The sequence below is a fragment of the Lagopus leucura genome, unplaced genomic scaffold (genome assembly GCF_019238085.1).
Source record: "Lagopus leucura isolate 7727_CA_CO unplaced genomic scaffold, USGS_WTPT01 Super-Scaffold_100009, whole genome shotgun sequence".
In the NCBI taxonomy this organism is placed as follows: domain Eukaryota; kingdom Metazoa; phylum Chordata; class Aves; order Galliformes; family Phasianidae; genus Lagopus; species Lagopus leucura.
In genome coordinates this window covers 18,512,632-18,536,160 of record NW_024962266.1, presented here as the reverse complement: position 1 = coordinate 18,536,160, position 23,529 = coordinate 18,512,632, and the positions used below count along the sequence as shown (strand labels likewise).

Here is a 23,529-nt window from a genome sequence, read left to right as displayed (position 1 = left end):
CTGTCTGGGCTTTCATTCCGAGAAGGGCTGAAAAGTAGCTGCAGTTTGGAGGCACCTACAACCTTCAAGTAGGTGGAAAGGAGAGAGGGACAGCAGAGTCCAGAGCTGGAGACTGCTGGAGTCACATAGATGGCAGCCAGGGCGCTCAGGAGAAACATCCTGGCACACAACATCAGGGTCATCAGCAGAAATTCCAGTCTTTGCTCTTGTCCTAACTTGTACTCAGTATTTTGGCAGCCAGTTGATGAGAAGCTATGGAAGGCATGGATGATGAGTTTCAAGTATTCATTCCAGGCCACCCATAATGTGGAAAACACACTTAGAATTCTGCATGATATTAAGGTGAAGTTTATGCTTTGTTGTATTTTTAATGAGAAATCAGTCATTGTTTCTTTAAAAGGATGTTTTATGTCTCTACAAGGAAATCTACACAGGGAAATACATACACTCTATCTATACAGATGTTGTCCAATATCTAGATATATATTATATCTGCACAGGGAAATCTCAGGAGTACTAAGCTTAACAACATGTGATACAGGGATAGATATTTCATTCATCCCAGCAGCTCAGGGAAAGTTACTGTTTGAGCAGTATTATTGAGCAATTGGTGAAAGAGCTCTCTTGCTCCAAGTAAGCTGTCAATTTTGAGAAGTTTGTCTCTATCTGCATCACTACTTCTTACAAGGATTTCTCACGCTGCATGGATTTTTATTTGTCATTAGTATCTTAGTTTCTCCTGAAGCTGCCACAAGCAGATTTTCATTTCATGTGACTCTTCTGTCAGCATGCAGCTACCAGAAAGGTGGCAATGACCAAGGTCAATTGGGGAGGGGACAGCCCAGTCCCTTCCATGCAGATGGGAAGTTCTCTTCAGTCAGGCTTTATTGAAAAATCTACAAAGTGACCTTGCCACTTCTTTTTCCTCCTGGGTTAGGAAAAGCAGCTGTTGTTTTATTCTGTCCTTACCCCTAGCTCTTAGGTAGGAAGAGAATTACACGGATGGTGACATAACCAGCGCTGTGAAGAGTGGTATCTTTGTGTAAAGAACACAGTCTTTGCCTGTGCTTTGTATCCCACTGAGTGTCAAACCATGGAGAAACATGACAGCCAAAAGTGACAAACAAAACTGTTGATGGATGAGAAAAAGCACCTGCAGTGCCTTGGGTATACAGGACTACAGCAAAGTGTTGACCAGCCAGAAATCCAGCTCAGTATTGGCTGCACATTGAAAATAAATTGCTTTAAGTGGGAAGTCAGATGCACTTACATACCTTTTTCATTGACTTGTTTCCAAGTTGATTAAATGCTTGTGCGTTCAGCCTGTGCTCTTCTACTCCTCTCAAGTCTAACTGTTGGCTGTTCAGATGCTTACCTGCACATGTATGTGCATTCAAATACTACTAAAATGCAAGCCTCCCAATAGCTAAAACTATTAATTCATGGGAATTTAAAATTAAATGGCTGGGCTGTTTTCCAGATGATTTCTAAAGTTCCCATGCTTACCCATAAATGCCTCCGTAGGATTTACATTACGCTACTGTATTTGTTTCAGTGTGCATTTGACTGCCAAGAATGCTGCTTGTGACCATCACAGCAATCTAATTAAATATCTGAGCAGCAGAAAGCTGGACATTATTCAAGTCCAGCTCAGCATTACATCAGAAAACTTAGTTTGTCTCCTTTATCAGAAGCTTTTTGAATCAGTCTCTTCTACCCAAACCCACAAGTTTAATGACTTTGGTTGGACATGTAGTGGGTAACAGATGTCTAACATGACATGTTAGCCATCGGAGCCATGAACCAAAATCATAAAAATGATGCTTCAGTTTGGCACGGCAAAATATATTAGAAGGGTCAGTCACTACCAACCTGCTTGCTGATAGTTGAGAAACAGCACTGCAAAATGCATGAGCTGCTTCTTGCAGTCTATAGCAGGAAGCCTTGGAGAGCCACAGATAATTTGCTTTCAATGATTCATCAGCTTGGCCCTTTGTTTCACTAATTTGAGTGTCAAGTGCAACCACATAATAACGAATTGCCAAGACCTGATAAGATTCTTCTTATATTGCTTCGTTTGTCTTAACAACTGGTGCATTGAAACCAAACCCACCAACTGAATAAATAGCAAGGGTGCGTGCGATGAGGACATTCTTCCTTGAAATGATAAAGCATGTTTACCACCTTATCCACTGATGTACCCATACGTTCTTCTTCCTTTTCATTTTCTTAAAGGGCGGTAAATGCTGCGCTCTGTGCCAGTGCTCGAGATGGCATTTGTTTCACTGTTAGTCCCCCAATGAATTAGTGAAGATAAAAAATGGATTTCAATGACAATTTCAGCCTTGAGAAAGCTGCTATTGTGCCCATGGTTGAGTTAGCCTGCTGATCGTTTTCTCCTTAATGTAATCTTTAATGTTATATAGCTATAGGTTAGATGTGAAGGCATATATTAGAACTATTATTTCCATGAGTAATTTCAAGAGAAATATCGTCGTGATTAGGGGATAGATTATTTTTTTAAATGCTACGCTGTCATTTTAATAACTTCATAAGAAATCAACCTTAAAATGGCTTGTTTTGAAGGAGCACGTCCTAATACGCAGAACTGTCAGACATCTGTGTAATTTGAGGTCCCTTCATAAAGTTTTTATGTCTGAACCATCAGCACGGAGAAGGAAACATAAAAAAAAAAAAAAAAAAAAAACAAAAAACCAAAAAAAACAACTTTGGAAGGCCGCTTGTAAAAGAAGGGGGAGAAATGCCCACCTTCGGCCACTGCAAAGATGGCACGGGGAGCAAAACAAAAAAATAGAGTGGAGCTTCTATCAAAAGCCTTCGATATCGCTTTGGAGAAGGGTTGCACGAAGGAGGGCGGCGTTAGCGCCGCACAAGGAGTTGAGGGCGTCGATTTTTTTTACGAACGCGAATTTCAAGCGCTGCTTGAACGCCGCCGGCTTCAGCCAGCGGGGAAGAGCCACGGATTTTCCGCCGGGGAAAACCCGGAGCGGCTCCACGTGAGGGTCGCGCCGCGGGTCTCCCCGCTGGCCGGCAGCCGGGGCTGCGTGCCCGCCGTGCGCCCTCCGCGTGCCCGCCGGCGGCGGAGCAGCGCGCCCGAGGGGCGGCAGAAGTTAACTTCACCTGCCCTAAAGCCGCCGCCGCGCCGCCGGGAGGAGGCGGAGGAGGAGGCGGAGGCGGAGGCAGGCGGGGCGGCCGAGGACCCGGCTCTGGCAGAGCTCCGAGGGTCCGGCCGGCTGTAATTCCCCCCTAATCCCCTGCACGGCGGCGCTTCCCCAGCCAAGCCATGGCCGCGGCTCCCCCGCCATGCCGAGCCTAGCGGGGAGCGGGCGGAGCGGCGCCCGGGAGGCGCACAAAATGAAGACCCTGATGGTGAGTGCGGCGCTGGCACGGCACGGCTCGGCCCGGAGGCGGGAGAAGAGCGGCGCGGGGCTGCCCCGGGTTGGGCGCACGCGCTCCCGCCTGCCCCGGCCGCGTCCTCGCGGCTCTCCGGGGTGCGGAAAGGCGAGCGCGAGCCGGGCGGCGGCAGCGAACTTTCCGCATGCTTTCTTTTATTCGTGTTGCTCGGGGTTTGGGGATTTTGTGTGCGCGTCGTGAGAAACGGATGGGAAACCGAGCTGTGTAAAGGACGAGGCTGGAGATGGGGGGAAACAGGGAGGAGGGAGGACAGCGTGCCCATGCCCGTGCCCGGCACTCGTTGAAATGCATGGGTGAGGTGTCCGGAGGGAGACGGGGCGGGAAGGAGAGGTGTGGGGGAGCAGGAGGAGCTGGGCTGGGGGTGGGCGGGGGGTAGCAGTGCGTGGACGAGGGGGGTCCCGAACCTCCGGCGCACTTTTGCCGGGGCTCCTGCGGCGTGAAACTTGGGGAGCGGTGCCGGCCGCTGTCCCCGAGGCTCTCAGCCGCCTCTCTCTGCCCCCCGCAGCGCCACGGGCTGGCCGTCTGCTTGGCGCTTACCACCATGTGCACCAGCTTGTTGCTCATGTACGGCGGCATCGGAGGCGGCGGCGGGGGCCACCCGGAGCCTCGGCGGCGGCAGCAGCAGGTGGCGGCGGTGCCCAGCCGCCCGCCGGCACGCGGCCAGCACCGGCCGGTGCTCCCCGTCGGGGCCGGACTCCTGGAGGGCTACATCAGCGTCCTGGAGCACAAGGTGAGCCGCCGCCGCGGGGCCCGTGCTTTCCTTGTGGGGTCCGGCGCTGCCTCGGCCTCCCACGGGGAACCCCGACCCCTTACCGCGGAGCTCACCTTCCTCCCGGCTGTGCTGTGCTCGGGGTGCTCTGCAGCCTGGCTGCTGGGCTGCCTTCTGCAGCCTTCTGTTGCCGACCCCTGGCCCTGTGTCTGGCCCAATGGTTGGGCATCTGTGGGGTGTTGGTTTTCTCCTCCCTTGCCCAGCAAGAGATACCGTTTTGCTTCTGGTGCTGAATGCTGGGGTTCTGCTTTCTCTAGCATCAAGGAAGGGTTAAAGTAAGTTTAGCTACTCAAAGGAAAGTCGATGGGTAGGTGTTTATTCTTAGCTCATTCAGTCTTGGGAAACCGAAGAGAACTGTATTTCCTGTACAAATGACCTTTTCATCCTTCTGAGAAGCAGAAGTTGTCAGCCATGGTTTCTGTTCCAGAAATTGGGGCACTCTAATGGTGAACAAAATGATGTCCCTCCCCTTGATGCAGAAATTACAAGGCTGGGTTGTCAGACTGTGATATCCATTCACTGGAGGTAGGCATAAGGAGCTTTGATATCTCAGAGGACAGACCTAGTGACAGTGAGGAGGGTGGCACATCCAGTGAAGAGGTACTTGATATTCGATAATTTTCTCAGAAGGCAGATTTCTCTGCCACTTACTCAGTGTTCAGTTTCTTGCTTTTCGAGCTCCGAGGATCCTTCCCTACTGAACTCCCAGGTAATGTTTAGTATGCAAGGTTTCAAGTAGTGAGGATGAGAAAAACGAGCAAAGATTCCCAACTTTCTCATGTTGTGACATTGAGACTAATATCTTAAGGATGTGTTGTCAAACAGGTTACTGGCCTCAGTTTAGAGGTACTGTGTGAGGATTAGTGACCTTGATATACATGGATTTTTATCGTTCCTTCTGGCTTCACTTTCTATGCAGGAGTTACCTGTAGTGCACTTAACACAGGAAAAATAGCTCCTGATGGTCCCTTCAAGGTGTTTTTTGCTTTCTTACATGGTTCTTTGAAAGTTCTCAGAGGTGATGTCTGCTGGCTGTAGAAGAAGTTTGGCCGTGGGGCTTCCTAATGTGTGTATGCCAACAGTGTGTTTTTCTGCAACTCTTTTGTCCTTCCTGAACATGAGCATTGTGATGTGGTGTGGGTGTGTATGCACGTGATGTTTGTAAGCAGTGATCATTGTAAAGGCATCTGTGGGGCTTTTTAAGCCGTCCATATGCTTAGCCAATGGTTCTCCTGTCTCTGAAACATTCCTCGTTAAAATATATTTAAAATTAGTCTTCTATGTATATTACCTTTCAAGGTAGTTTTAATGTTTTTCTTTGTCTTGGGACAAGCTGCTCCTCTGACTTTTCAATACATTGTAGTGTGTCTAAACCTATAGATACTCCATTTCTAAATTTTGTTTCATGCCGCTCATATCTCACAGTCATAATCTGCTGAAGTTTTAATAACTTTCCCACATAAGTTCTCCGGTTCAAAAAAAAAAAAAAAAAAAAAAAAAAGAAAAAAAATTACGTAGTCCCTGATGTGTTCCTGGCATGCTTTGTCTTATTTTAATGCGTAAGATTGTGCAGGGAGCTGTGCCACTGTGGTACACAAAGCAGTGAGGACTCTGTATTACCATGGGGAGATGATAGACAAGAGCAGAGCTCAGATTTGACTCTTAACAAGTGTAGCTATTTTGGTAATTTAAAAGACCCAGATATTTAACGTGGATTTAGAATTCCAGAATACCTCAATTCTGGCAGAATGAAAAATGGAGAAATCAAAAATCACGGGCATTAATAGCTTGGAAAAAGAAGGGAGCAGGATTACTGATGATGAGAGAAGGGGGAAGAGAGAGTTTGCAAAAAATGAAAAAGGGTGAACAGTTTTCAGAGAAGGTGTTCTTGGGGTGGGAGAGCTGAGACTGCAGAGCAGACAGCTTGGATAACAATCATTGGACTTCATGTTAGACTTTCATGTCCAACACAAAGTGAGAGCAAATGAAGGGACTGGAGAGATTTAAGGAACGTTAGGAGAGCTGCAAGAAGAGCGTATGATAAACCTCAGTGTCTGTGGGGAGGATGTGATACTTTAGATAGCAGGTCTGGAAGGAGATAAAAAGCACTTGATGTATGGCAATATACAGGCTTGGCAAGGTAAGGAGAGGAGAATGACTTCAGCAATGGTATGTGTTATTTTGATGGCAAAGAGATAACAGTGTAAAATCACAATGGATGGTAGATTTTTCATAAAACAGCTGCATTAGTCTCCCGTATAAATCTTTGTACTGTCTGTCAAGGAGCTGAATGACCATTGTACAAAGTTCATCTTCTGTGTGTGTCCATGTACTCTTGACTGTTGGCAGTAGTAGAGTAAATGTTGAACTCAGATCTAGGAGCTAAAACATGTCCACAACGTTAGAATGAATTTTTCTGGTTCCCATAGTGTGCTTTAATAGGACAACCTAGTTCAGTGTTTGTAGTGTTACACCTCTTTGGTTGTGTTTAATGAGAGTTAAGAATGCACACTGAAGCTATATGCTAAGTGGTAGTTATTAATCGAGAATTGCAGCATGAATGTTGTCACATACAGAGGCCATGTTATACAGTCATATAGACATTTCTCTTCAGGGAGAATAATTAACTATTGTTCATCTCATTGTACATCACAAATTACTTATGTCTGTCACTACTGGCAGTACAGCTCATTTAGTAGTGATCACATACAGAGACCATTTCCCAGAAAATCAAAGTACTTAGTGAAGTACCAATGACTTTAAAATATAGCTTCCAATACTGGAATTAGCAGTTATTTGCCTCCTCTTATTGCACTTTCAGTGAGAACTGGAGTTTCTCATCTGTCCTGCCAAGATAAGCAGGCAGTCTGAGAATATGACTAAAATACAGAAAATTCTTTCTATGGGCTTGAAGAGCCTTTCTGCAGGAGTCTCTTGTCACTTGGTCAGATTTGTAATGGCTTGTTCTGTAGTGTTTTGTCTTTATGATTTTTGCAAGCCTGGTTCCCTGAATGGAAGAGCAGAGATCAGAATCCATTTTGCAGCCTCTTGTTGCTTAGGACTGCAAACTTTGTTTTTGTTAAATTGAACTCTTAAGAACGTTTAAAACAGCACCAGGTTCAGAGATGGGTTCTTGGCATCTCACCACAGCATGTCGCAGTCCAAGAGCAGCTCACGATCACTACTGATGGATGACTGAAATGGATCAATGATACTTTTTCTTAGTAATATCCTAATGCTTATATCCTAAAAACTCTCTTATTTGGAGAAGAAAGCATGGTTTGCTGATGGCTGCTGTTGAGGGGTCAAGGACTGCAGCAGATGAAGCAGCTTGCCCTTGTAGTTGGAATAGCTGTCACTGCCTGCAGAGGTGCTTTGGCAAAGTAGGATCGTTAAGCTTTTACATCTGCTGATGAAAGGACAAGTGTCCCAGACTGTCCAGTGAGCATCTTTCATTAATTCTTTGAGTATGGTCCTAAAATTAAAGGTGTTTTGTCATCAGTGTCAAGGGAAGCAGAATTATGCTCTTCTGTGGGGGAATGGGGGTAACACTTTCTGCTGATTTACCACAGTGATGGCAAGAAATTACAGATCTTATATTTTTAAAGCAATTACTGCATACAAATAAGAGACTGTTAATGAAGGTAGGAAACATAGCATAATTCCAAAACTTGCAGGAAATAAATATTTAACCATTCTATTACTGTTCTGAAATGAATATGAGAACAATTTCTGAGTAGTTAAAAAGCTTTTTAGTCAGTATCGACTCAACAGTTGGTACTAGGAATAAAATATGAGTTTGTCACATACATAATTAAATAATATTTCAAGCCATTTCACTTCTTAGAAAATAAAAAAAATCAAAATCAATCTCATGGACAAAATGTACGAGTTCCTAGAGCTGTGCTTAAATGCCATAGCAGAGCATGAGAACCAACGTGATAATGAAAGAGATCACAATGTTTTCTTAATTTATGATAATGTGAATTATCATATGCAAAGAAATCTTTGTGATCCCTTCAAATTAATGCAGATCAGAGAATGGCATAGTTAATGTAGTCTTTGAGGAAGTCATTCTGCAAAGAGTTCTGTAGCTCCATAATTTCTGAGACACAAGAATGTGTTCTCAGATGAAAGTGGGAACTTTTTCCACTTAGAGTTGGGGGAAAATCTTGATGTGTTTTATGTTCATTTAGAAGCAGTTTGGAATTTGAATTTTACCTAAATAGTTAAACTACTGACGTTTTGGGGTTGAAGTTTGAGGGGGTTCATTAAACCAATTTTCACAATTACCCTATGTGGAGATGGTAGGAAAAGAGATTTTTAGTTTCTTTGAAATGAATTTTGCACAAAATTGTGAGGTGTCTTAGGACAAAACAGCTCCTCATTCCTGAGGTGAGACCAAACCCCCAGAGTTAAGTCAAAGAATGCTTTTCATAATTTGATTACATGCTCTTATTTGCCTGATAGTCTTACCTGTAAAGGAAGGAGCTCAGGCTTTACAATTAATTATTTGATGGAGCTTTTATTTTTGAGAGAGATCCACAAGGGGGAGACTTCATTCTGAAATAACCTTCTTGAGGGACACATCTGTCATAAACGTGAGCAAGGAGTGAGGCCATAGAGCCCCTTGGGCAGTGTCCTCTTGGTTTCTTGGACTATTTGTTTTGAGGTAGGATACTTACCTTTCCTTCTCTGAAGCTGTAAGTTCATTAAAGCCTTCATAATGGAATAGACAAAGGATTACAATAGGAGAATGAACTGAATATACGAACACGCAGGGCAGAGACAATTACAATTTACTAGATGTACCCAGCATTTGAATAACTGCTATTTTTTGCTTTAAGTTTTCTGCTTTTGAGCTGCTGTGTTAGCCTACTTTTCCAGCCTAACAAATCAAAATACTGGATTCATTCATTCTGACAATCCTTGTCTGAAATCTTTAGCAGTGTGTATGTGCACTTAGTGTGCAGTACGGTGTACACAACAGTGATGGGAAATGATGGCACATTTTTCTGTTCTCCAAGTTGCTTGGCACTGCTGCAAAGAGCCAGTAGTCCTAGCTTGGCACTGTTCCTACTTGCAGTATTTTGAAATATTATTTATGTAGAGGCATCAGTTTCTTGAGCAGTTTATGCATCTTTTTAATTGAGTTTTTTGGAAGGGGGCATACTCTGTAGTTGTAGCAATTTTTCTGCAGAATTCTGACTTTGGTGCTTGCTTGAGAGAGATGAAGAATGTTTGCTATCAGAGCAATAAAACAGAGCAATATTTTACAGTTCTGACTACTGCCTAATTCTTTCTAAAGTAATACCACTGAAGATGGAATCTAGTAGAGGGGATGACTTCAGGTTGAGGTCTGTTGCTGGACAGAGATATCTGAAAGGAGTCATTCGGGTGCCTCTGATGTTTGATATCTAATACTGCTAGTTTTACATGAATTAATGTAATGCTGTGCATAACCTACCAGCCACAACTAGCTGTGTTCAGGAAATAAAGCAGGGTAAATCACTGCCATTATACCAGGGACACAGAAAGTATTGGAGTTTGTACCAGGTACTCATGTACCTCATGAGTACACAGGGTGTACTCATCCTGTGTAATTTGCAACATTATCCCAGATTGTGATGTAGCTTTATTCTTTCATACTCACTGAAACAAAAAGATTATTTCAGAGACTGTATCACAAAATCTTGATGACTGATTTCAGTACAAGCGTAGATAGTCAGTAGATGGTCAGATGAAGACAGTTAATGCAAAAATGTGTTTTAATTTTCTCACATTTTGAAAAAGTCAGTTCTCAGCAATTTCCAATGCCGTGACATTGGCCATACTAGTTAGCTTCTTTTTACAACTGATTAAGGCCAAGTTCTTACTTCTTCACATAAGAAAAAATGCAGAATCATGGAGATGTTTTTATTTATTTTGTATGTCTTGTTTTTACTTGGTTCTGAATTACAGCTTTTAATCTGAATCATGAAAAGTGAAGGCTGAGTAAATACACTATTCCCTGCTGTATCCTGTATCCTATATATATTATATATATATATATATATAATATATCATATTATCATTATATATTATCATATATCATATATATATATATATATATATTATGCATCATGCTGTAATAAGTGCAAAGGGCCTGTTTCCTGTCTCCTTCCCTATCACCTTTTGTGGACACGAAAAAATTTCCTTGTTTCATGTATATGCAAAATACTTCTGGACAGGGAATTGGTGACAGTCTGCTAGGGAGATTTGTGCATCTCTCATGAGAAAAACAGTAATTTTTTTTCTTTTCATTTTCATCATTAATTTCAATGACCACATTTATATTTCCAGTACGTGCTGAAGTATATTATATTTGATAACCATTTGATTTTACCATATTATCCACTTCTTGCACGCCAACTTTCACTGTGAGCGTTTTAGGCTATTTTCATCTTCCTAGAAAGACAAAGTGTTCTTTTGAAGGGTTTTAATCCTTAGTGGAAGCAAGTCTGAACTAAATGAGATTTCCAATGACAGGAAATGTAATTTTTGTTCAGAACTGATGGATATCTCTCAATAGAGTTCCTTAAGTTTCCCCTTTCTGCTTGCCCTGGGGCGTATGTGGATATTGAGTGTCGTCCTAACTATGTGATATCTTCAGAACAATAGGCTTCAAGTAGTTTCCTTTTCTCTGTGACCTTCTTTATTCATTTAACCTGTATTGCTCAGCAATGCTCTGTATGCACATCCTTGATGCTGAGGTGGCATTGATATTGAAGAACTCTGTGTATTAATTTAACTTCTAATTAGGGCAATTATGATCAAATCAGCAGTCGTTCCGTGCTGATATAAGCAGATGTGACAGCACAAAAGCCACTTTGAAGGTGAGATGAAGCATCATGATGCCTCACCTCATCCTGTTTTGCCTCACCCCTAAGAAACCTCATCACTCTTTCGCTCCAGCAATCACAGCTAGAAGTGTTCAGACCAGGTTAATTACTGAAATCTGCTCTCAGCTGGAAAAGCAAATATTTTTGATTTAGACACTGATATTAATTATTCTTTGTTGTCATTCTAAAAATATCCAAATAAAGTTAAAAATAAGAGCCTTAAAGCATGGAAGGGGACAGATCAAAGCTGTAACATCTACCTTCAGAGAGTCTCTTTGCAATGGAAGAGTGTAAAATGCAGATGTGAAGCTCTGAGGTGCCCCCAGTGGTGTTCTATAAAAGACAGAGTTGGGCTCAAAACTGTATTACATTCCTGCAGGAAATGCACATCAGAACTGAGGTTTGGCAAATCTGGCCGTGCTGTTAGTGCCTGGGCTGTACTCATGGGGGTACCAGTGTACATTAAGTACAGTAATAAACAGTGGATTGTTACTGCAGTGCTGTAAGAAAACTTCGGAAGAAGAACAGATTATCTTACAACATTGAGGGGGCAAATTAATAGATTAGTAGAGTGTGGGGTTTTTTCCCCCAAAAATGCAAAATGTTTGTTGTTCAAAACAAGGGATCAGTAATGAGTGTATGTGGCATACAGGCAGTGTAGATCAGCTTTTCTTAATTTGGATTTAATAATCTGGACTGTTGTAATGCAGAACAAGAATATATAAATATGTGCTTCATCCTCTAATAGAACACATTAAGACTTAATTGCAGCTGTGGAAAAAGTTCCATTACAGAATGGATGACTTGGTAAGACATAACCTGGAAAAGAGGAGGAAGATATTTCTCACTAAACAGTTTGTGCAATTGTAATATACATTTTTATTTAGCAAGTATTATATATTTGTTTTGGTATGTTATTAGCCTCCTTAGACACTGCCTTGGCATTAATATTGCAGAAACAAAATATTCTGTAAAGTTTATTCTGTCAGACAGTATTAAATTAGAGTATATCTTGCCCTCAGCTACAGCAGGTCATAAGAGTAGACGTAATGACACTCAGCAGAGCACCAGTCTAAGGCTTATCTCTAAGGAAAAGAAAAAATCCAACAGTGAAAGTTGGTACAAATGTACATCTGTATCAAGCTTTGTGCACAGGAAAGTTAAAGGAACGGTGTTTATGCTTATGAAATGGCTCATTGAGAAACAGACTTCAGGAGACTGCATTTATCACCAAGCACATGCTGTTGGCCAGTTCACCTGCATGGAATTTAATACCTTTTGTTCCATTTTGAGATGGCAGGACAAGTCTAGCAGATAGTGACATGATAGTAAATTCAAGCTTGTTATGGTCTAAACTTCATTGCCTGCATTGCATTCTCTGTGGACAGACATCTTTATTCTGTATCAGTGAAATTCACCCGTGTGACTTGCACAAAATGTAAGCATCTGAGGAAGTACATAACTGAGGCAACTGATAGGAAGGTGGCACATCATTATGGGGTAATAAAGTGAGATGTAGAGATTCCCAAAGCTAGAGCAGGCTGGGTCAGTAAGTCTGCATAGTGTAGTTGGAGACAGGCTTGTTAGCTCGAGTTTGAAATCAAATTTGTCTGCACCTGAGCAAATAAGTGCTGACCTTTGGCAGCTGTGTCTCCTCTGGAGCTGGGCTGTGCTGCTCTGTGCAGTCAGGGTCAGGACGGGCTGAGGCTGTGTGGGGTGTCCTGGGAACAGGTTTACAGACATGTCCAAAACATTTCTGAACAATTCTCGGGTGCGGTGCCTGAGACTGTAACTGCATTTGCTATATTAGCTGTTCCTTAACTTTAGCTGTGCAAACAAGAACCATTTTGTATTTTGCAGGGATTGAATATTTGATCAGAAATATGTTTAAAAAACATGATGTTCAAAACCTGTAAATAGTCCTTATGAGAAATCCTCTGGTTGTCTATGTGGAGGCACTGCTCTCCCAACCTTTGTGCAGAACATGGAAGCTTTCAGGCAGTATGTGCTGTTGTACAACTCGTGCTGTCCCTTCCCTGCACCAGTGTAGCTTACGGTATGCCTTTCTTGGGTCAGTCCTTGAGATACTTGGCTAAATTTCATCCCTGGAGATTAGAATAATGACAAATGTGCTCCTAAATTTTGTTGCTCTCCACTTTATTCCTAATGCTACTATAAAAGGGTTAGTTCTACATATCTCAGCATATTGGTTGACTCTGAAATAGGGACATAAAATCGAAAAATACAGCCAGTGGTCTGGCTGCAGCTGTCAGAGTGATGAGGAATTAATACTGCCTGTCCTTCCTCAGTCCTGTGCCTGGATATTTGTAGGTGGACTCCTTTTCTAAAAAATCAAAGCAAACCAAAGCTCTTTATATTTTATTGAGATAGTTTCTTTCTTAACGTTTATATTCTTTAAAATAATCATTATTACTGATGACTCTCCGAAATACATTTTACTGATTAAAAACCTACAGCAAAATCACTGCTACTTCCATTCATTCATCTACTTGTGTATGCTCTTTGTAATGCTGCTCTGGATTTCTGTCTGTTTTCAGTGCTGATTCCTGAGTCTGTAGTCTGAGTCAGTTGGTTACAATGTTGTTCATGTTATCCATGAGAACCACCTCCAACGTGAATGGGACTGTGAAATAACCGGTCCTTCAGTAAGGGCTTCCCCATTTTGCTGAGTGCCAGCTGACATGATGTCTAAGCATATGTCTGTATGGGATTTTGCCAGCAGACGAGAGCGTGCTTTGCCCTCCCTTTGAGCCGCTTGAAGATGCATCGGCTCTGCTCTGGCAGCTGAATGGCTGCAGTGAGCACGTTGCTAAGCCAGAACTAATAAGCTTGACTGGAAGGGAGGGTCTGCTGGACTCAGCACATATTAAAGTGTGGCTGTGTGGCTTGCACGTAGAGCTTCTGTGCGTCCTACAGCCTTGACCTACAGGCAGAGCATGGTCTGTTGTACAACAGCCTAATAGGATAGATGGCATTGTGAGTCAGGTTTTCAAACTGATGTGAGACCCTGAGTTAGGTTCACAGAGCACTGCTTACTCATCTGAGTCTCCACTGAGGAAAATTTTGCTATTTTCACTGGATGTGTACTTGTCAAAGGAACGACTTTAACTGTGTAACTATAGGAAATGGTGTTTGAAAATCAGGTAAAGATTTTTCTGTTTGTCTGTGTGTAGTCGTTTCTCTACACACAGACAGGGCATCTCATTTGCAACGTGTTTTCTGGTGTTCCTACTATACATATTTGGAAATGCTGACAACTGCACCTTAATTTCAATTGGTGAAGAATTTTTGAGTACGATAGGATATTTAATCATCTCTTCACTGTCTAACATAAGACTGCTGAGCCTTAATGTTACTCTTCCTGTTGCTAATTTTCATATTCATAGATTTAATTTTGACTTCGCTTTTAATTTTTATGAGTAGCCAAAAGCTATGTTTTTTGAAAAGTAGAATTGAAAACTAGAGCTAAATTCTTCCTCTTCCCTGAATCTGCTTTATGTCTCAGTAGCAGCACAGAAAAAGCACCGGAGCTAGTTACAGATATGCTGAATATTCGTTCTCAGTGGCAGTGTTGGTGTGTCCCTGATGGTTTGAGGGCATAAATGAGGTACTTTGTGCAGCTGGTAGATGTGAAGGAGGGATATCAGGGCCAGGAGGGTATCTCCAGTATTAATGTGTCTGATTTCTGCCAGCACAGTGATCCCTTTTGATCTGCAGCAATTTGTGCAATACAGAGCAGCTTTCAGGGTATCTTTAATTATGCCTGTCGACATTTTGGCCTGGAAAGTGAAATGAGGCTTTAGAATCACCTCTCACTCCCAGCTGTGTTGATTTGAAACTTTGCACAGCTTGTTACCCAGCTGCAAGCGCAAGGCTCCTAATTCTGCTCCTGTGAAAGACAATGAATGCATCACACCTTGGGCTTCAGCAGAAGGTGCAGCCGGCTCTGAGTCTTTGTGTCAGAGCTCACCAGGTGGGATATATATGTATCTGCATATAACCTGTACTAACACATATCTTTAGATCAAGTCTAGATTTGAGGCAATTCACAGGACCCAAAAGCTTTTCAGGTTTTGTGTTGATATGGCGTACAGCAGTTCTGCTGTGTTAGGAGAGCTATAAAAACAGGGCTTACACTAAAAACACTGGCAGAGATATAATGCTCATATTGGTGCTCTCAGGTGTATCTAGGTGGTAACATGCACCAGCTTCACTAAAGCTTCTCAGAAATGACTTTTTATAACTATACCTCTTCCTAGGGATATTTTTCAGCGTGTTGTGAATATGACACCTCTTTTTTTTTTTTCACATTACAAATATGTTTAAAAATGATTATTAGTGTCTTCACATTTGAACTATGATAGTTATGATGGTTATTTGTCACTCAGCAGCTAATTACAAAAGAAGATTTATTCCACTTGAAGGTGCAGGAGGTGATTTCATCTGTGTCATGAAAAGTCCAGGGACTTTGTTATTTAAATCCTCCAAAGTTTAAAGTTGGGTACATTGCTCACAGGAGGTGCATGAAAACCTTGTGGCTGAGATCAGAGGTGAAAACTAAGGACAGCTGTGACAGTCAGTGTGTAAGCCAGTTTAGCAACAATTGCTGTCCCATTGCCTCTTGACTGTGGATGATTAGCTGCATCTGCTTGTCTTCTTTACAGGAATTGCTTTTTGTGTACCAGTCTGTGCAGAGCACTGAGACTTTGAAATTCAAAACAAGTAATCTTAAAAAAAATTAAAAAAAAAAAAAATCCCTTTTTGTTTCCCTTGGAAAACAAATATATGTGTCTTTTTTTCTTGTTGTTTTGTTTCATATTTTACATCAGTAAAAGTACTGACAATTACATTACACTGTGTTTATTAAAGCTGTGCTCCTACCCAGTAATACACGTAAGACATCTTATACTGCCTTAAGGATTAAGTTAAGCTCCTTTGTCAAGCCTGCTGGTATGGCACGACTGTTAATCTGTAACTGTCAGGCTCTGGTTAGATCCTTCTTTAGACTGAGGCCATGTCTAAGTGCAAAAAAAATTAAGACGAATCAACTCTCCTAATATTTACGCCTCCGTATTTTTGCACAGAGCGATCAATCAGTAGAAAGAGAAGCTGTGTTAGGCATACGTGTTTCTATAAGAAGCTTGCATTTCAAGCCCTTATTTAGCAGCATCGTAATTTGCTTTGTGTTTATGCTTGTGAAATATGAAGACAAAGTTGACAGTGTTCAAAATACTGAATTCATGAAAATAAGATGTGCTATGGGTGAAAGCTCACTGAAAGGAGGACAAGGGAAACCGTGCAAACCTGCATTCCTAATTAAAATTCTATTGAGTTGTCTACAGTGTGTTCATGTTTTATTACATCAGTAATTACTCCTACATTTTCTTTTCAAATTACAACATTAAGTCACCAAAAAAATTAGAAATGTGCTGTAGTTGCAGCATATCTAGACTTAAATGAGAGAGTATGAAAAGAGTAGTGAAGCTGGAAGTTAAGCAAGGTATAAAACTGGTTCTAAGTAGTCACGCTGCTGTGTTGTAGGGATTGAATGTTTAGATTTCGCTGTGGATTTATGTACTGTAGTGTTGTGTTAGCCAAAACTTACAAGAGGAATTTTTAAAGTAATTATCTCAAAATAGCCTAATAGTGCAATTTGTACACATGATCCTTAAAAGATGTACTGCAGTCATCCAATGGTGTGATACAGGTTGAATGTTGAAGCATTTGCTAAAATTACTACAGATAGGCTTTTAAGCTTGGTAGCTGCCTGAATAGGATTTTGCTAATCAGGCTACGTTTTTAGAAATAATAGTAAAAGAAACCTCAACAAGTGAGAATTTTTTGTGTCATTCTCCTTCAAATATAGTTTCCAGTGGCTATTTTTGTATTTTACACACATGCAGCCTTCCCATTTTCCGAAACAAGAGGTTCTGTCCCTGAACTCATTAAATAATAATACTTTGTACTTGTATCGCCTTCCTTCTGAGGATCTCCAAGTGCCATAGAAACGTTAAATGGAAACTTCTGCTTTAAAGTATGGGAGTATTAATTCCTTATTACATAGGGGGATAGTGAAACATAAAAAAGTTCAAACCATAGTTTTGACCTTTGAGTGTCCAGATAGGAATTTCAGAGAGGAGTTTGAAAAGTGCTCAAGTGTTGAAAACTGAGGGGACTCAACCTCAGAATAGGTCCACCGTAATCATGTGAGACAACTGACTGTCATGCTTGACTTGGAACTGAAATTTCAGATGTTGTTCTATATAGAGAGAATGAGAATATATACAGCGGATTGGAGGAGTTATGCACCTGAAAATGGATTCAAGGTACCTGTTCTACCTGAGAACAGCCCAACTGAAAAGTACTGAAGTGAAATTCCAGTGCAGGTCAGGATCATGGTGGAGGATGGCTTAGTCTCGGTAACCAATAACAGAAGAGAAAGCAATTGTAGTCTTGAGCTGGGGATGACTGCAATGGGTTATGAGTTCCAGTTTCAGAAACTGTTGAAGTATGTGTTTTAAAAAGTTTTGCTGCATGAATTGAAGATAACGGTGTTACTTTGTAATTTTCCAAAGAGGTCTCCCCATGTGTTTAATCAAATTAACTCCCTCAGCCCCCTGCAGCTCCTTCATTGTCTGTGGCTATGTCAGCTGTTCCAGGAAGCAGCACGACCTGCTCACTGCTGGGTTGTGGTCACTTGCAGGAAGTGTGGACTTGAGCGCAGGTTTAGATAATAGCTGAACAAGGCTGTTGAAGACCCTGATTTTTGGTTTAGGCTTTCATATTTTGCCAAGGTGTCTGTGTGATGCTGAGCCCTCACTCCACATTACTATATGAGCATGTAAATGAATGATTTTCAGAGCATATTGAGCCACATGTGTTTGGCAACAACTGTAGTGACTTTGGGCAGGTTAACTCTGAGCGTGGTGTTTGATGTGTGAAGCACGGCTGCATGGTGTTTTGGGCTGTAATAAACTTCAATGGGACATGCAAATATAGGCACTCTTGGTTCTTTGACTGAAGTCCTTTGGGAAGCAGCGTATTCATCAGGTCAATACCAGCTGTTTCTACAAAGTTTGTTAATGTCATACACCTTCAAAATATTTGGTATATATTTTATATTGTGGATTTGGGAACAATTATAGGACGTTATATCAAGATACATTATGTTTAATGATCAAATAAGTAAGTTTCGGTGTTGGGGAGAAGGGTTATGACAGCACATATCTCAGATTGTTAAACATTTACTCTTTGCATGTTCAAGTAATCCTGTCATCTTTTGAAAGAAAAGCAAAATCTTGCACAACTGCAGAAGACCTACAAAGAAGGTGATTTGAAACATAGCTGAATATAAATACTATGATTGCATAAAGTACCTGACTGACAGTATTAGAGTGTGGAGTCTATCACAATCCTATGAAACAGGAACAAGTTGGGAAGAACAGGAAAATTCTTGCAATATGCCTGTATAGATCTTCTTTAAGATCAAAATTAGAAGCAATCTTTACATTGCCAGCTCAGTCCTTGACCTCTGTATGAATGCTAATCCTGAGTTTCCCAAGATGGAAGTCTGGAGTTGCAGACAAATTGCTTTTGGAGTGCTTGATGTTGTAAGTGAAAGTGGTAAAGGAGGCCATCCACCAAAGGCTCAGTGTTTAGATAGCCCTCAGTTTCCTGTGCCTAACGTTTGCAGGGTGTAAAGAGCAAGTACAATGGGTTACAAGTACAAGAATACAGATATGAAAAGTATAAGTATTCTCTGCAGAGCAGGGGTGAGATACTTGGTACAGAAATGTGGGATTTAGAGAGTATCATCTTAGGGGAAAAAAATTCAAATCTTTTCTCAGGCGTAACATTAAACAGCTGAAGTCAAAGTGACCTCAGTTTTCTTTGCCTTGTGTGGATTAGGTGTAAATATTTTTCTCTTCCCTTTCTTGGGTGAAAATGAAGATAAGACAATTCTGATCTTCTAATTCAAAATAGGAATGTTGGAGGAGAGAATTTCAAGTAGTGAATTCTGTTATCATGGATAATAAAACTGCAATAAAAGCTACTTTTACCGTGCTGCTTTCAGAGCAAAGGTGTATGAAGCAGACCATTCTGATTAGATGCTGAAATACACATATTCCTGCCACAGCGTTGTAGCTTAGACTAGCTACACGACTCACAAATGTTGAACTCTGACAAATAATCCATCAAGTGATGTTGAGACTCTATCAGGAAAGGCAGCCTCAAACAACTTTTTTTTTCTTTGTTGTAATCCATCACTTCTTGTGCACCTCTTAATGGTCACATATATACAGATACTCTTGTTACTTTCAATCCCTTTGTATTTCTTAGGAGAGCAGAAGCGTAGCATTGAATGGTTCCCATGTGCTGCTTTGCAGAGTGGGGAAGAGGCACACAAGGCCAGAAAACGCTGTGAATGAAATGTCGTTATTCAAAGAGCCCAGTCGTGTTTCTGCTAAGACTTCGTGGAATTCTCCCCTGGAAATCAGCAGAAGCAGGGTCAGCACCCAAGTTTGCTGCCCAATCAAAAGCTGCCGGTGCTGTGGACTCTGACCTGACAGCCCAGCATCAGCTGCTGGTCACCGGAGTGCCTCTCTAACAGTGGTGCATAGGCTATCTCCTAAGTCTGCTCTGAAGTGCAGAAATCTGCAGATTGATAAAATTTGAAGACAGAAGGGTAAATATTCGTGCAAAGTCCACTCCTCTGTCAGATTCATGCTGCTTAAGGAAAAGAGTGGAAGGCTGAAGAGTTGGGCTAATAAGTTTTAAGTCCCCAGTACTTCCTGAATCTTTCTAAACATGTTTGCTTGTAGATCTCATTATTAAAGGAGCTCAAGCACTCAGAATGCTAGCAGCAGAAACTGCAGTGTTGGCCCTAATACTGGACAGGGATGGGGAATATAACTGCTATTTTGAAACATTGCTTTAGAATTTCGTATGATACAGTGTGGCAGCAGTAGAAAGTGGCATTTGTTTTTCTATTAACAGTTCTAGGTTTTATTAAAGTACAGATGTTGGCAGTGATGATTGCAGTATGTTATTCTGATGCTAGCTGGATATCTGCACAATGATCGTTTATATGGAGTTCCCCCCTGTAGAGCTGATGTTTCACAGGGTATCCTCAGATGTGATGAAATCTGTATGGTTTTATGAGTGGTGCTAGGGTTATATTAATGAGGAGCACTCTGCCTTTTCTTGAAGCTCAAATCCCAGCAGTGCCCCAAAAAGCCAGAATTACCTTTCATAGACCACTGACCTTTTGTCTTGATTATCTTTGTGAACTGGTGCTGACTTTCAGTTAATAGAACTTCGTAATTGGGGAGCTAAGAGGGCTAAAATAGGAGTGACAGGTTTTGCTGCTGGTTAGATGTTAATGTGAGTCCTGAATGCCTTTTAAATATGTTATTCCAAATCTCAGGAAATGGAGAAGAGCACTTGTATGAAATAAAAAGGCTGGGAAAGCAAATAAAAGTACTATTTGTCTGATGAGTTTGAAGGTATGTCACTCAACTTGAAACCAGAGATGTCATTGGAGAAACCTTTTATGAATGCAGTGCCTTGCTATATTTCCGTATGCTTTTAGTATTTCAAGTATTCTATTTGTAAGTAGTACAACACTGAAGATGAGTTTAGGTTTAGTTGAGACAGATTGAAATAGCCAAATGCTTCTGGAATGGGACTGTCACTCTTAGATGCTGGGGAGCAGCTCCATGCTGTCCCCAGCTTTATTCTCTCCTATGTATCTCCTATGTATATTATCTCCTATGTATTAAAAACAGCATTTAAAGAAGGCAAGTTATAATTTGGCTTTAGTGAGTGATGTTTTGCTTTCTCAATAAAATATGACTCCATGTAAGAGCTTGTTTATTCAAGGCCATGCAAGAAATAGACTGCTACAAACAGCCCTTGCTGTTGTTCCTGGCGGTGAACTGATTGGCTCTGAGGGCAGTGCACACAGGACACAGTTATGCAATTTGGTGTTCATTTATGTCAACGTTATTCCTTTAAGCATTCTTGCAGAGCAGGCTCTGGGGTGCCGGGTACTTTCAGACATAGGACAAGGAGACAGAGACAGTCCCATGCTATTGATTATTCCTTTAATGTGATATACTTGAGCACTTGCTAACTCTTCCTAAAGTGCTTTGAGCTCTTCAGGAGAAAAATGAATCAATGTGATGACTCTCATTTTAAAGCTGAAAAATGAAATTCCAAGTGATAATTTCATTTTAAGCTAGGCAGCCTGTGTGTCCATAATGATCCACAGGGCTACTTAGGCTGAAAGACAACCCATGCTGTTTGCTTGGGAGTTCTCTGTTTCTTGGCCGGCGGCTGACCAGGAGGATCGTGAGCAGATGTGAATTCTTTTCATGTCTGTACCCACAGTTGCTGGATCTGCTGCCTGTTTTGGTTGTTCAGTGAAAGGCAGCGAATTCCTGCTTGTTTAAGGAGACTGACTTACAGCCATGAAATAGGGTAGTGAAATAAATGAGATGTTTTCATTTTTTCTGTCAAGGATGTTATACAAAGTTGCCTAACTGAATGTAGGCACTAAACCCAGGCAAAACATTCTTATCTCTAGGAAACTGAAGAACATCACAACCAAGTGTCTGAGTTTTGCATGTGATTGCCTTATTTCTTTTTGTAGTTTTTATTTTACTCCATGTAACAGATCTAGCAGCAAAAGTAGCAGACATCCTTAACCTCCACTGACATTTAATCCAATGATGAATTCACCAGTTCTGAAGATCTCAGAGAAAGGGACACTAGGTTCAGTATTTTCTCCACGATGAAGTTTTTGGAATGGCTCAGATGTGCCTGTTCTGGTTTGGTCTTCAGGATAGTTCATCTTGTTACTTGCTGTAAAAGTGAGAATGCATGAATAGATGGTGACGGGATGTGGGGTGGGATACAGATGAGATATGTAATTTATGTGCAGTTTGTGATACATGGTAAATCTGGTGTGCAGAAAGAAAAAGGTTGTGATTTGAAGTCCAGTGCTGAAAATATAAATCATCTTAGTCATATTGCAGCTGTGTTTACCTCAAATTATTTGGTGATGCCAGTGCTGAAGTGGAACACAGTGCAACGTTTGTTTTGAAGACACAGATGTGAGATGCTCTTTTTTTTTTTTTTTTTTTTTTTTTCTGCTCAGTAAAGATTAAATCCTGTACTGGGGGGACAATAGGTTCAAAAGTGCCAATTGGATATTCTATATCATCTCAGTGTGACTTTTTAGAAAAAAAAATCTTTTCTGTGTCATTTTCTCATCTCATTACATCTCAGTGCAGTCTGTTGCTGTGCACTCGATTGGAATATACCATCAAGATACATAATGCTGAAAATCTCAGCTCTGAAGTCTGGTGAGACACATTTTCCCTTTTTACTTGTAGACAGCAATAATGAATATCTCTAATCTCATTAGTTTGAAAGAACCACCCCACAGCACTAAGGTGCTTTAAAAAAGCAAGAAGCAGAGGAGACATGATTAAGTTTGTAGAAATAGGAAGGAAAATATTTCTTTGGAGGTAGCAGAACAGTTGCACTTGTTCAGTTTTTGCCTTTTGGAAGACTCTGCTTTTGAAAATTAATTTCCCCGTGTCCTGCATGAGGGAGCTTAGTAGTTTGCATTACTGTATTCAGGATATAACTACTAAACAACATGTTGATGATTTTTACTGTTTGTAATTTGCCTTTCTGTCAATATTCTTTATGCTGTTTGTCTTCCCGCTCTCTGAGTGAAGTTTATGACTCCTGTTTTGTTTTTAGCTGAGCTGTTTGCGATTATTCTCAGGTGTGTGTTGCTACTCACTATGGAGTCTGTCAGCTCTTCCTGGTCGTGTTTAGCAAGTAGCATTATCATTTTACTCAAGCAGTTAAATTTGACTGATGAGTTCATCTATATAGTTTTTGCAAGAGTCTGTAAAATCCATTTATGTGATATTCTGATATAATTGCCTTTGCTTCTGTTAATGCTGTTTTCCAGAAGATTAAGCAAATGCTATAGAATCTAAGTTCCAGTTTTTGGGAGAAAAGTGATGATGATTTCAGTGTTTAGTTTAGATAGAAAACTAAGCTTGATGGGAGACAGACAAGAAACAAGTAGTGAGAAATACATGTCAGATCAACTCTTCATGTATTTGTTATTTACCTTAGTAGTTTCGCTCTCTGGTTTGTAGGTCCATGCCTTGTTTGTGGATGTCACAAGTCTTCTTACCTCTTTGTACTACACTTAAATGTCATCTTAAATTTGTTTCTCAGCCTGTTTTGTGGAAAACTTGGAAAAAGGCTAAAAGGTCAATCATATTTGTCTTAATCAAAATTATTTTCAGTAATTGTATTCTCACTCCTCATTGATTCTAATGGGACAGAACGTATTATGTGCACCCTAAAGTCAATATGAAACTCAAAGTACTT

At 41.1% G+C, this 23,529-nt stretch overlaps 1 protein-coding gene across 2 annotated transcripts in view; it reads left to right on the top strand.

The window, feature by feature from the left end:
- ST6GALNAC5 (ST6 N-acetylgalactosaminide alpha-2,6-sialyltransferase 5) overlaps nt 1–23,529 on the top strand; it is a 115,269-nt gene that overhangs the window by 46,452 nt on the left and 45,288 nt on the right. The window contains exons 1-2 of one of the 2 annotated variants that reach the window (XM_042873082.1): nt 3,209–3,390; nt 3,941–4,165. The exons of the other annotated variant lie outside the window; for it this stretch is intronic. Coding sequence (XP_042729016.1) covers nt 3,325–3,390; nt 3,941–4,165 — 291 coding nt within the window. The 5' untranslated portion in view covers nt 3,209–3,324. Of the gene's footprint in view, nt 1–3,208; nt 3,391–3,940; nt 4,166–23,529 lie in introns of those variants that run through there. 2 annotated transcript variants of the gene reach the window in all.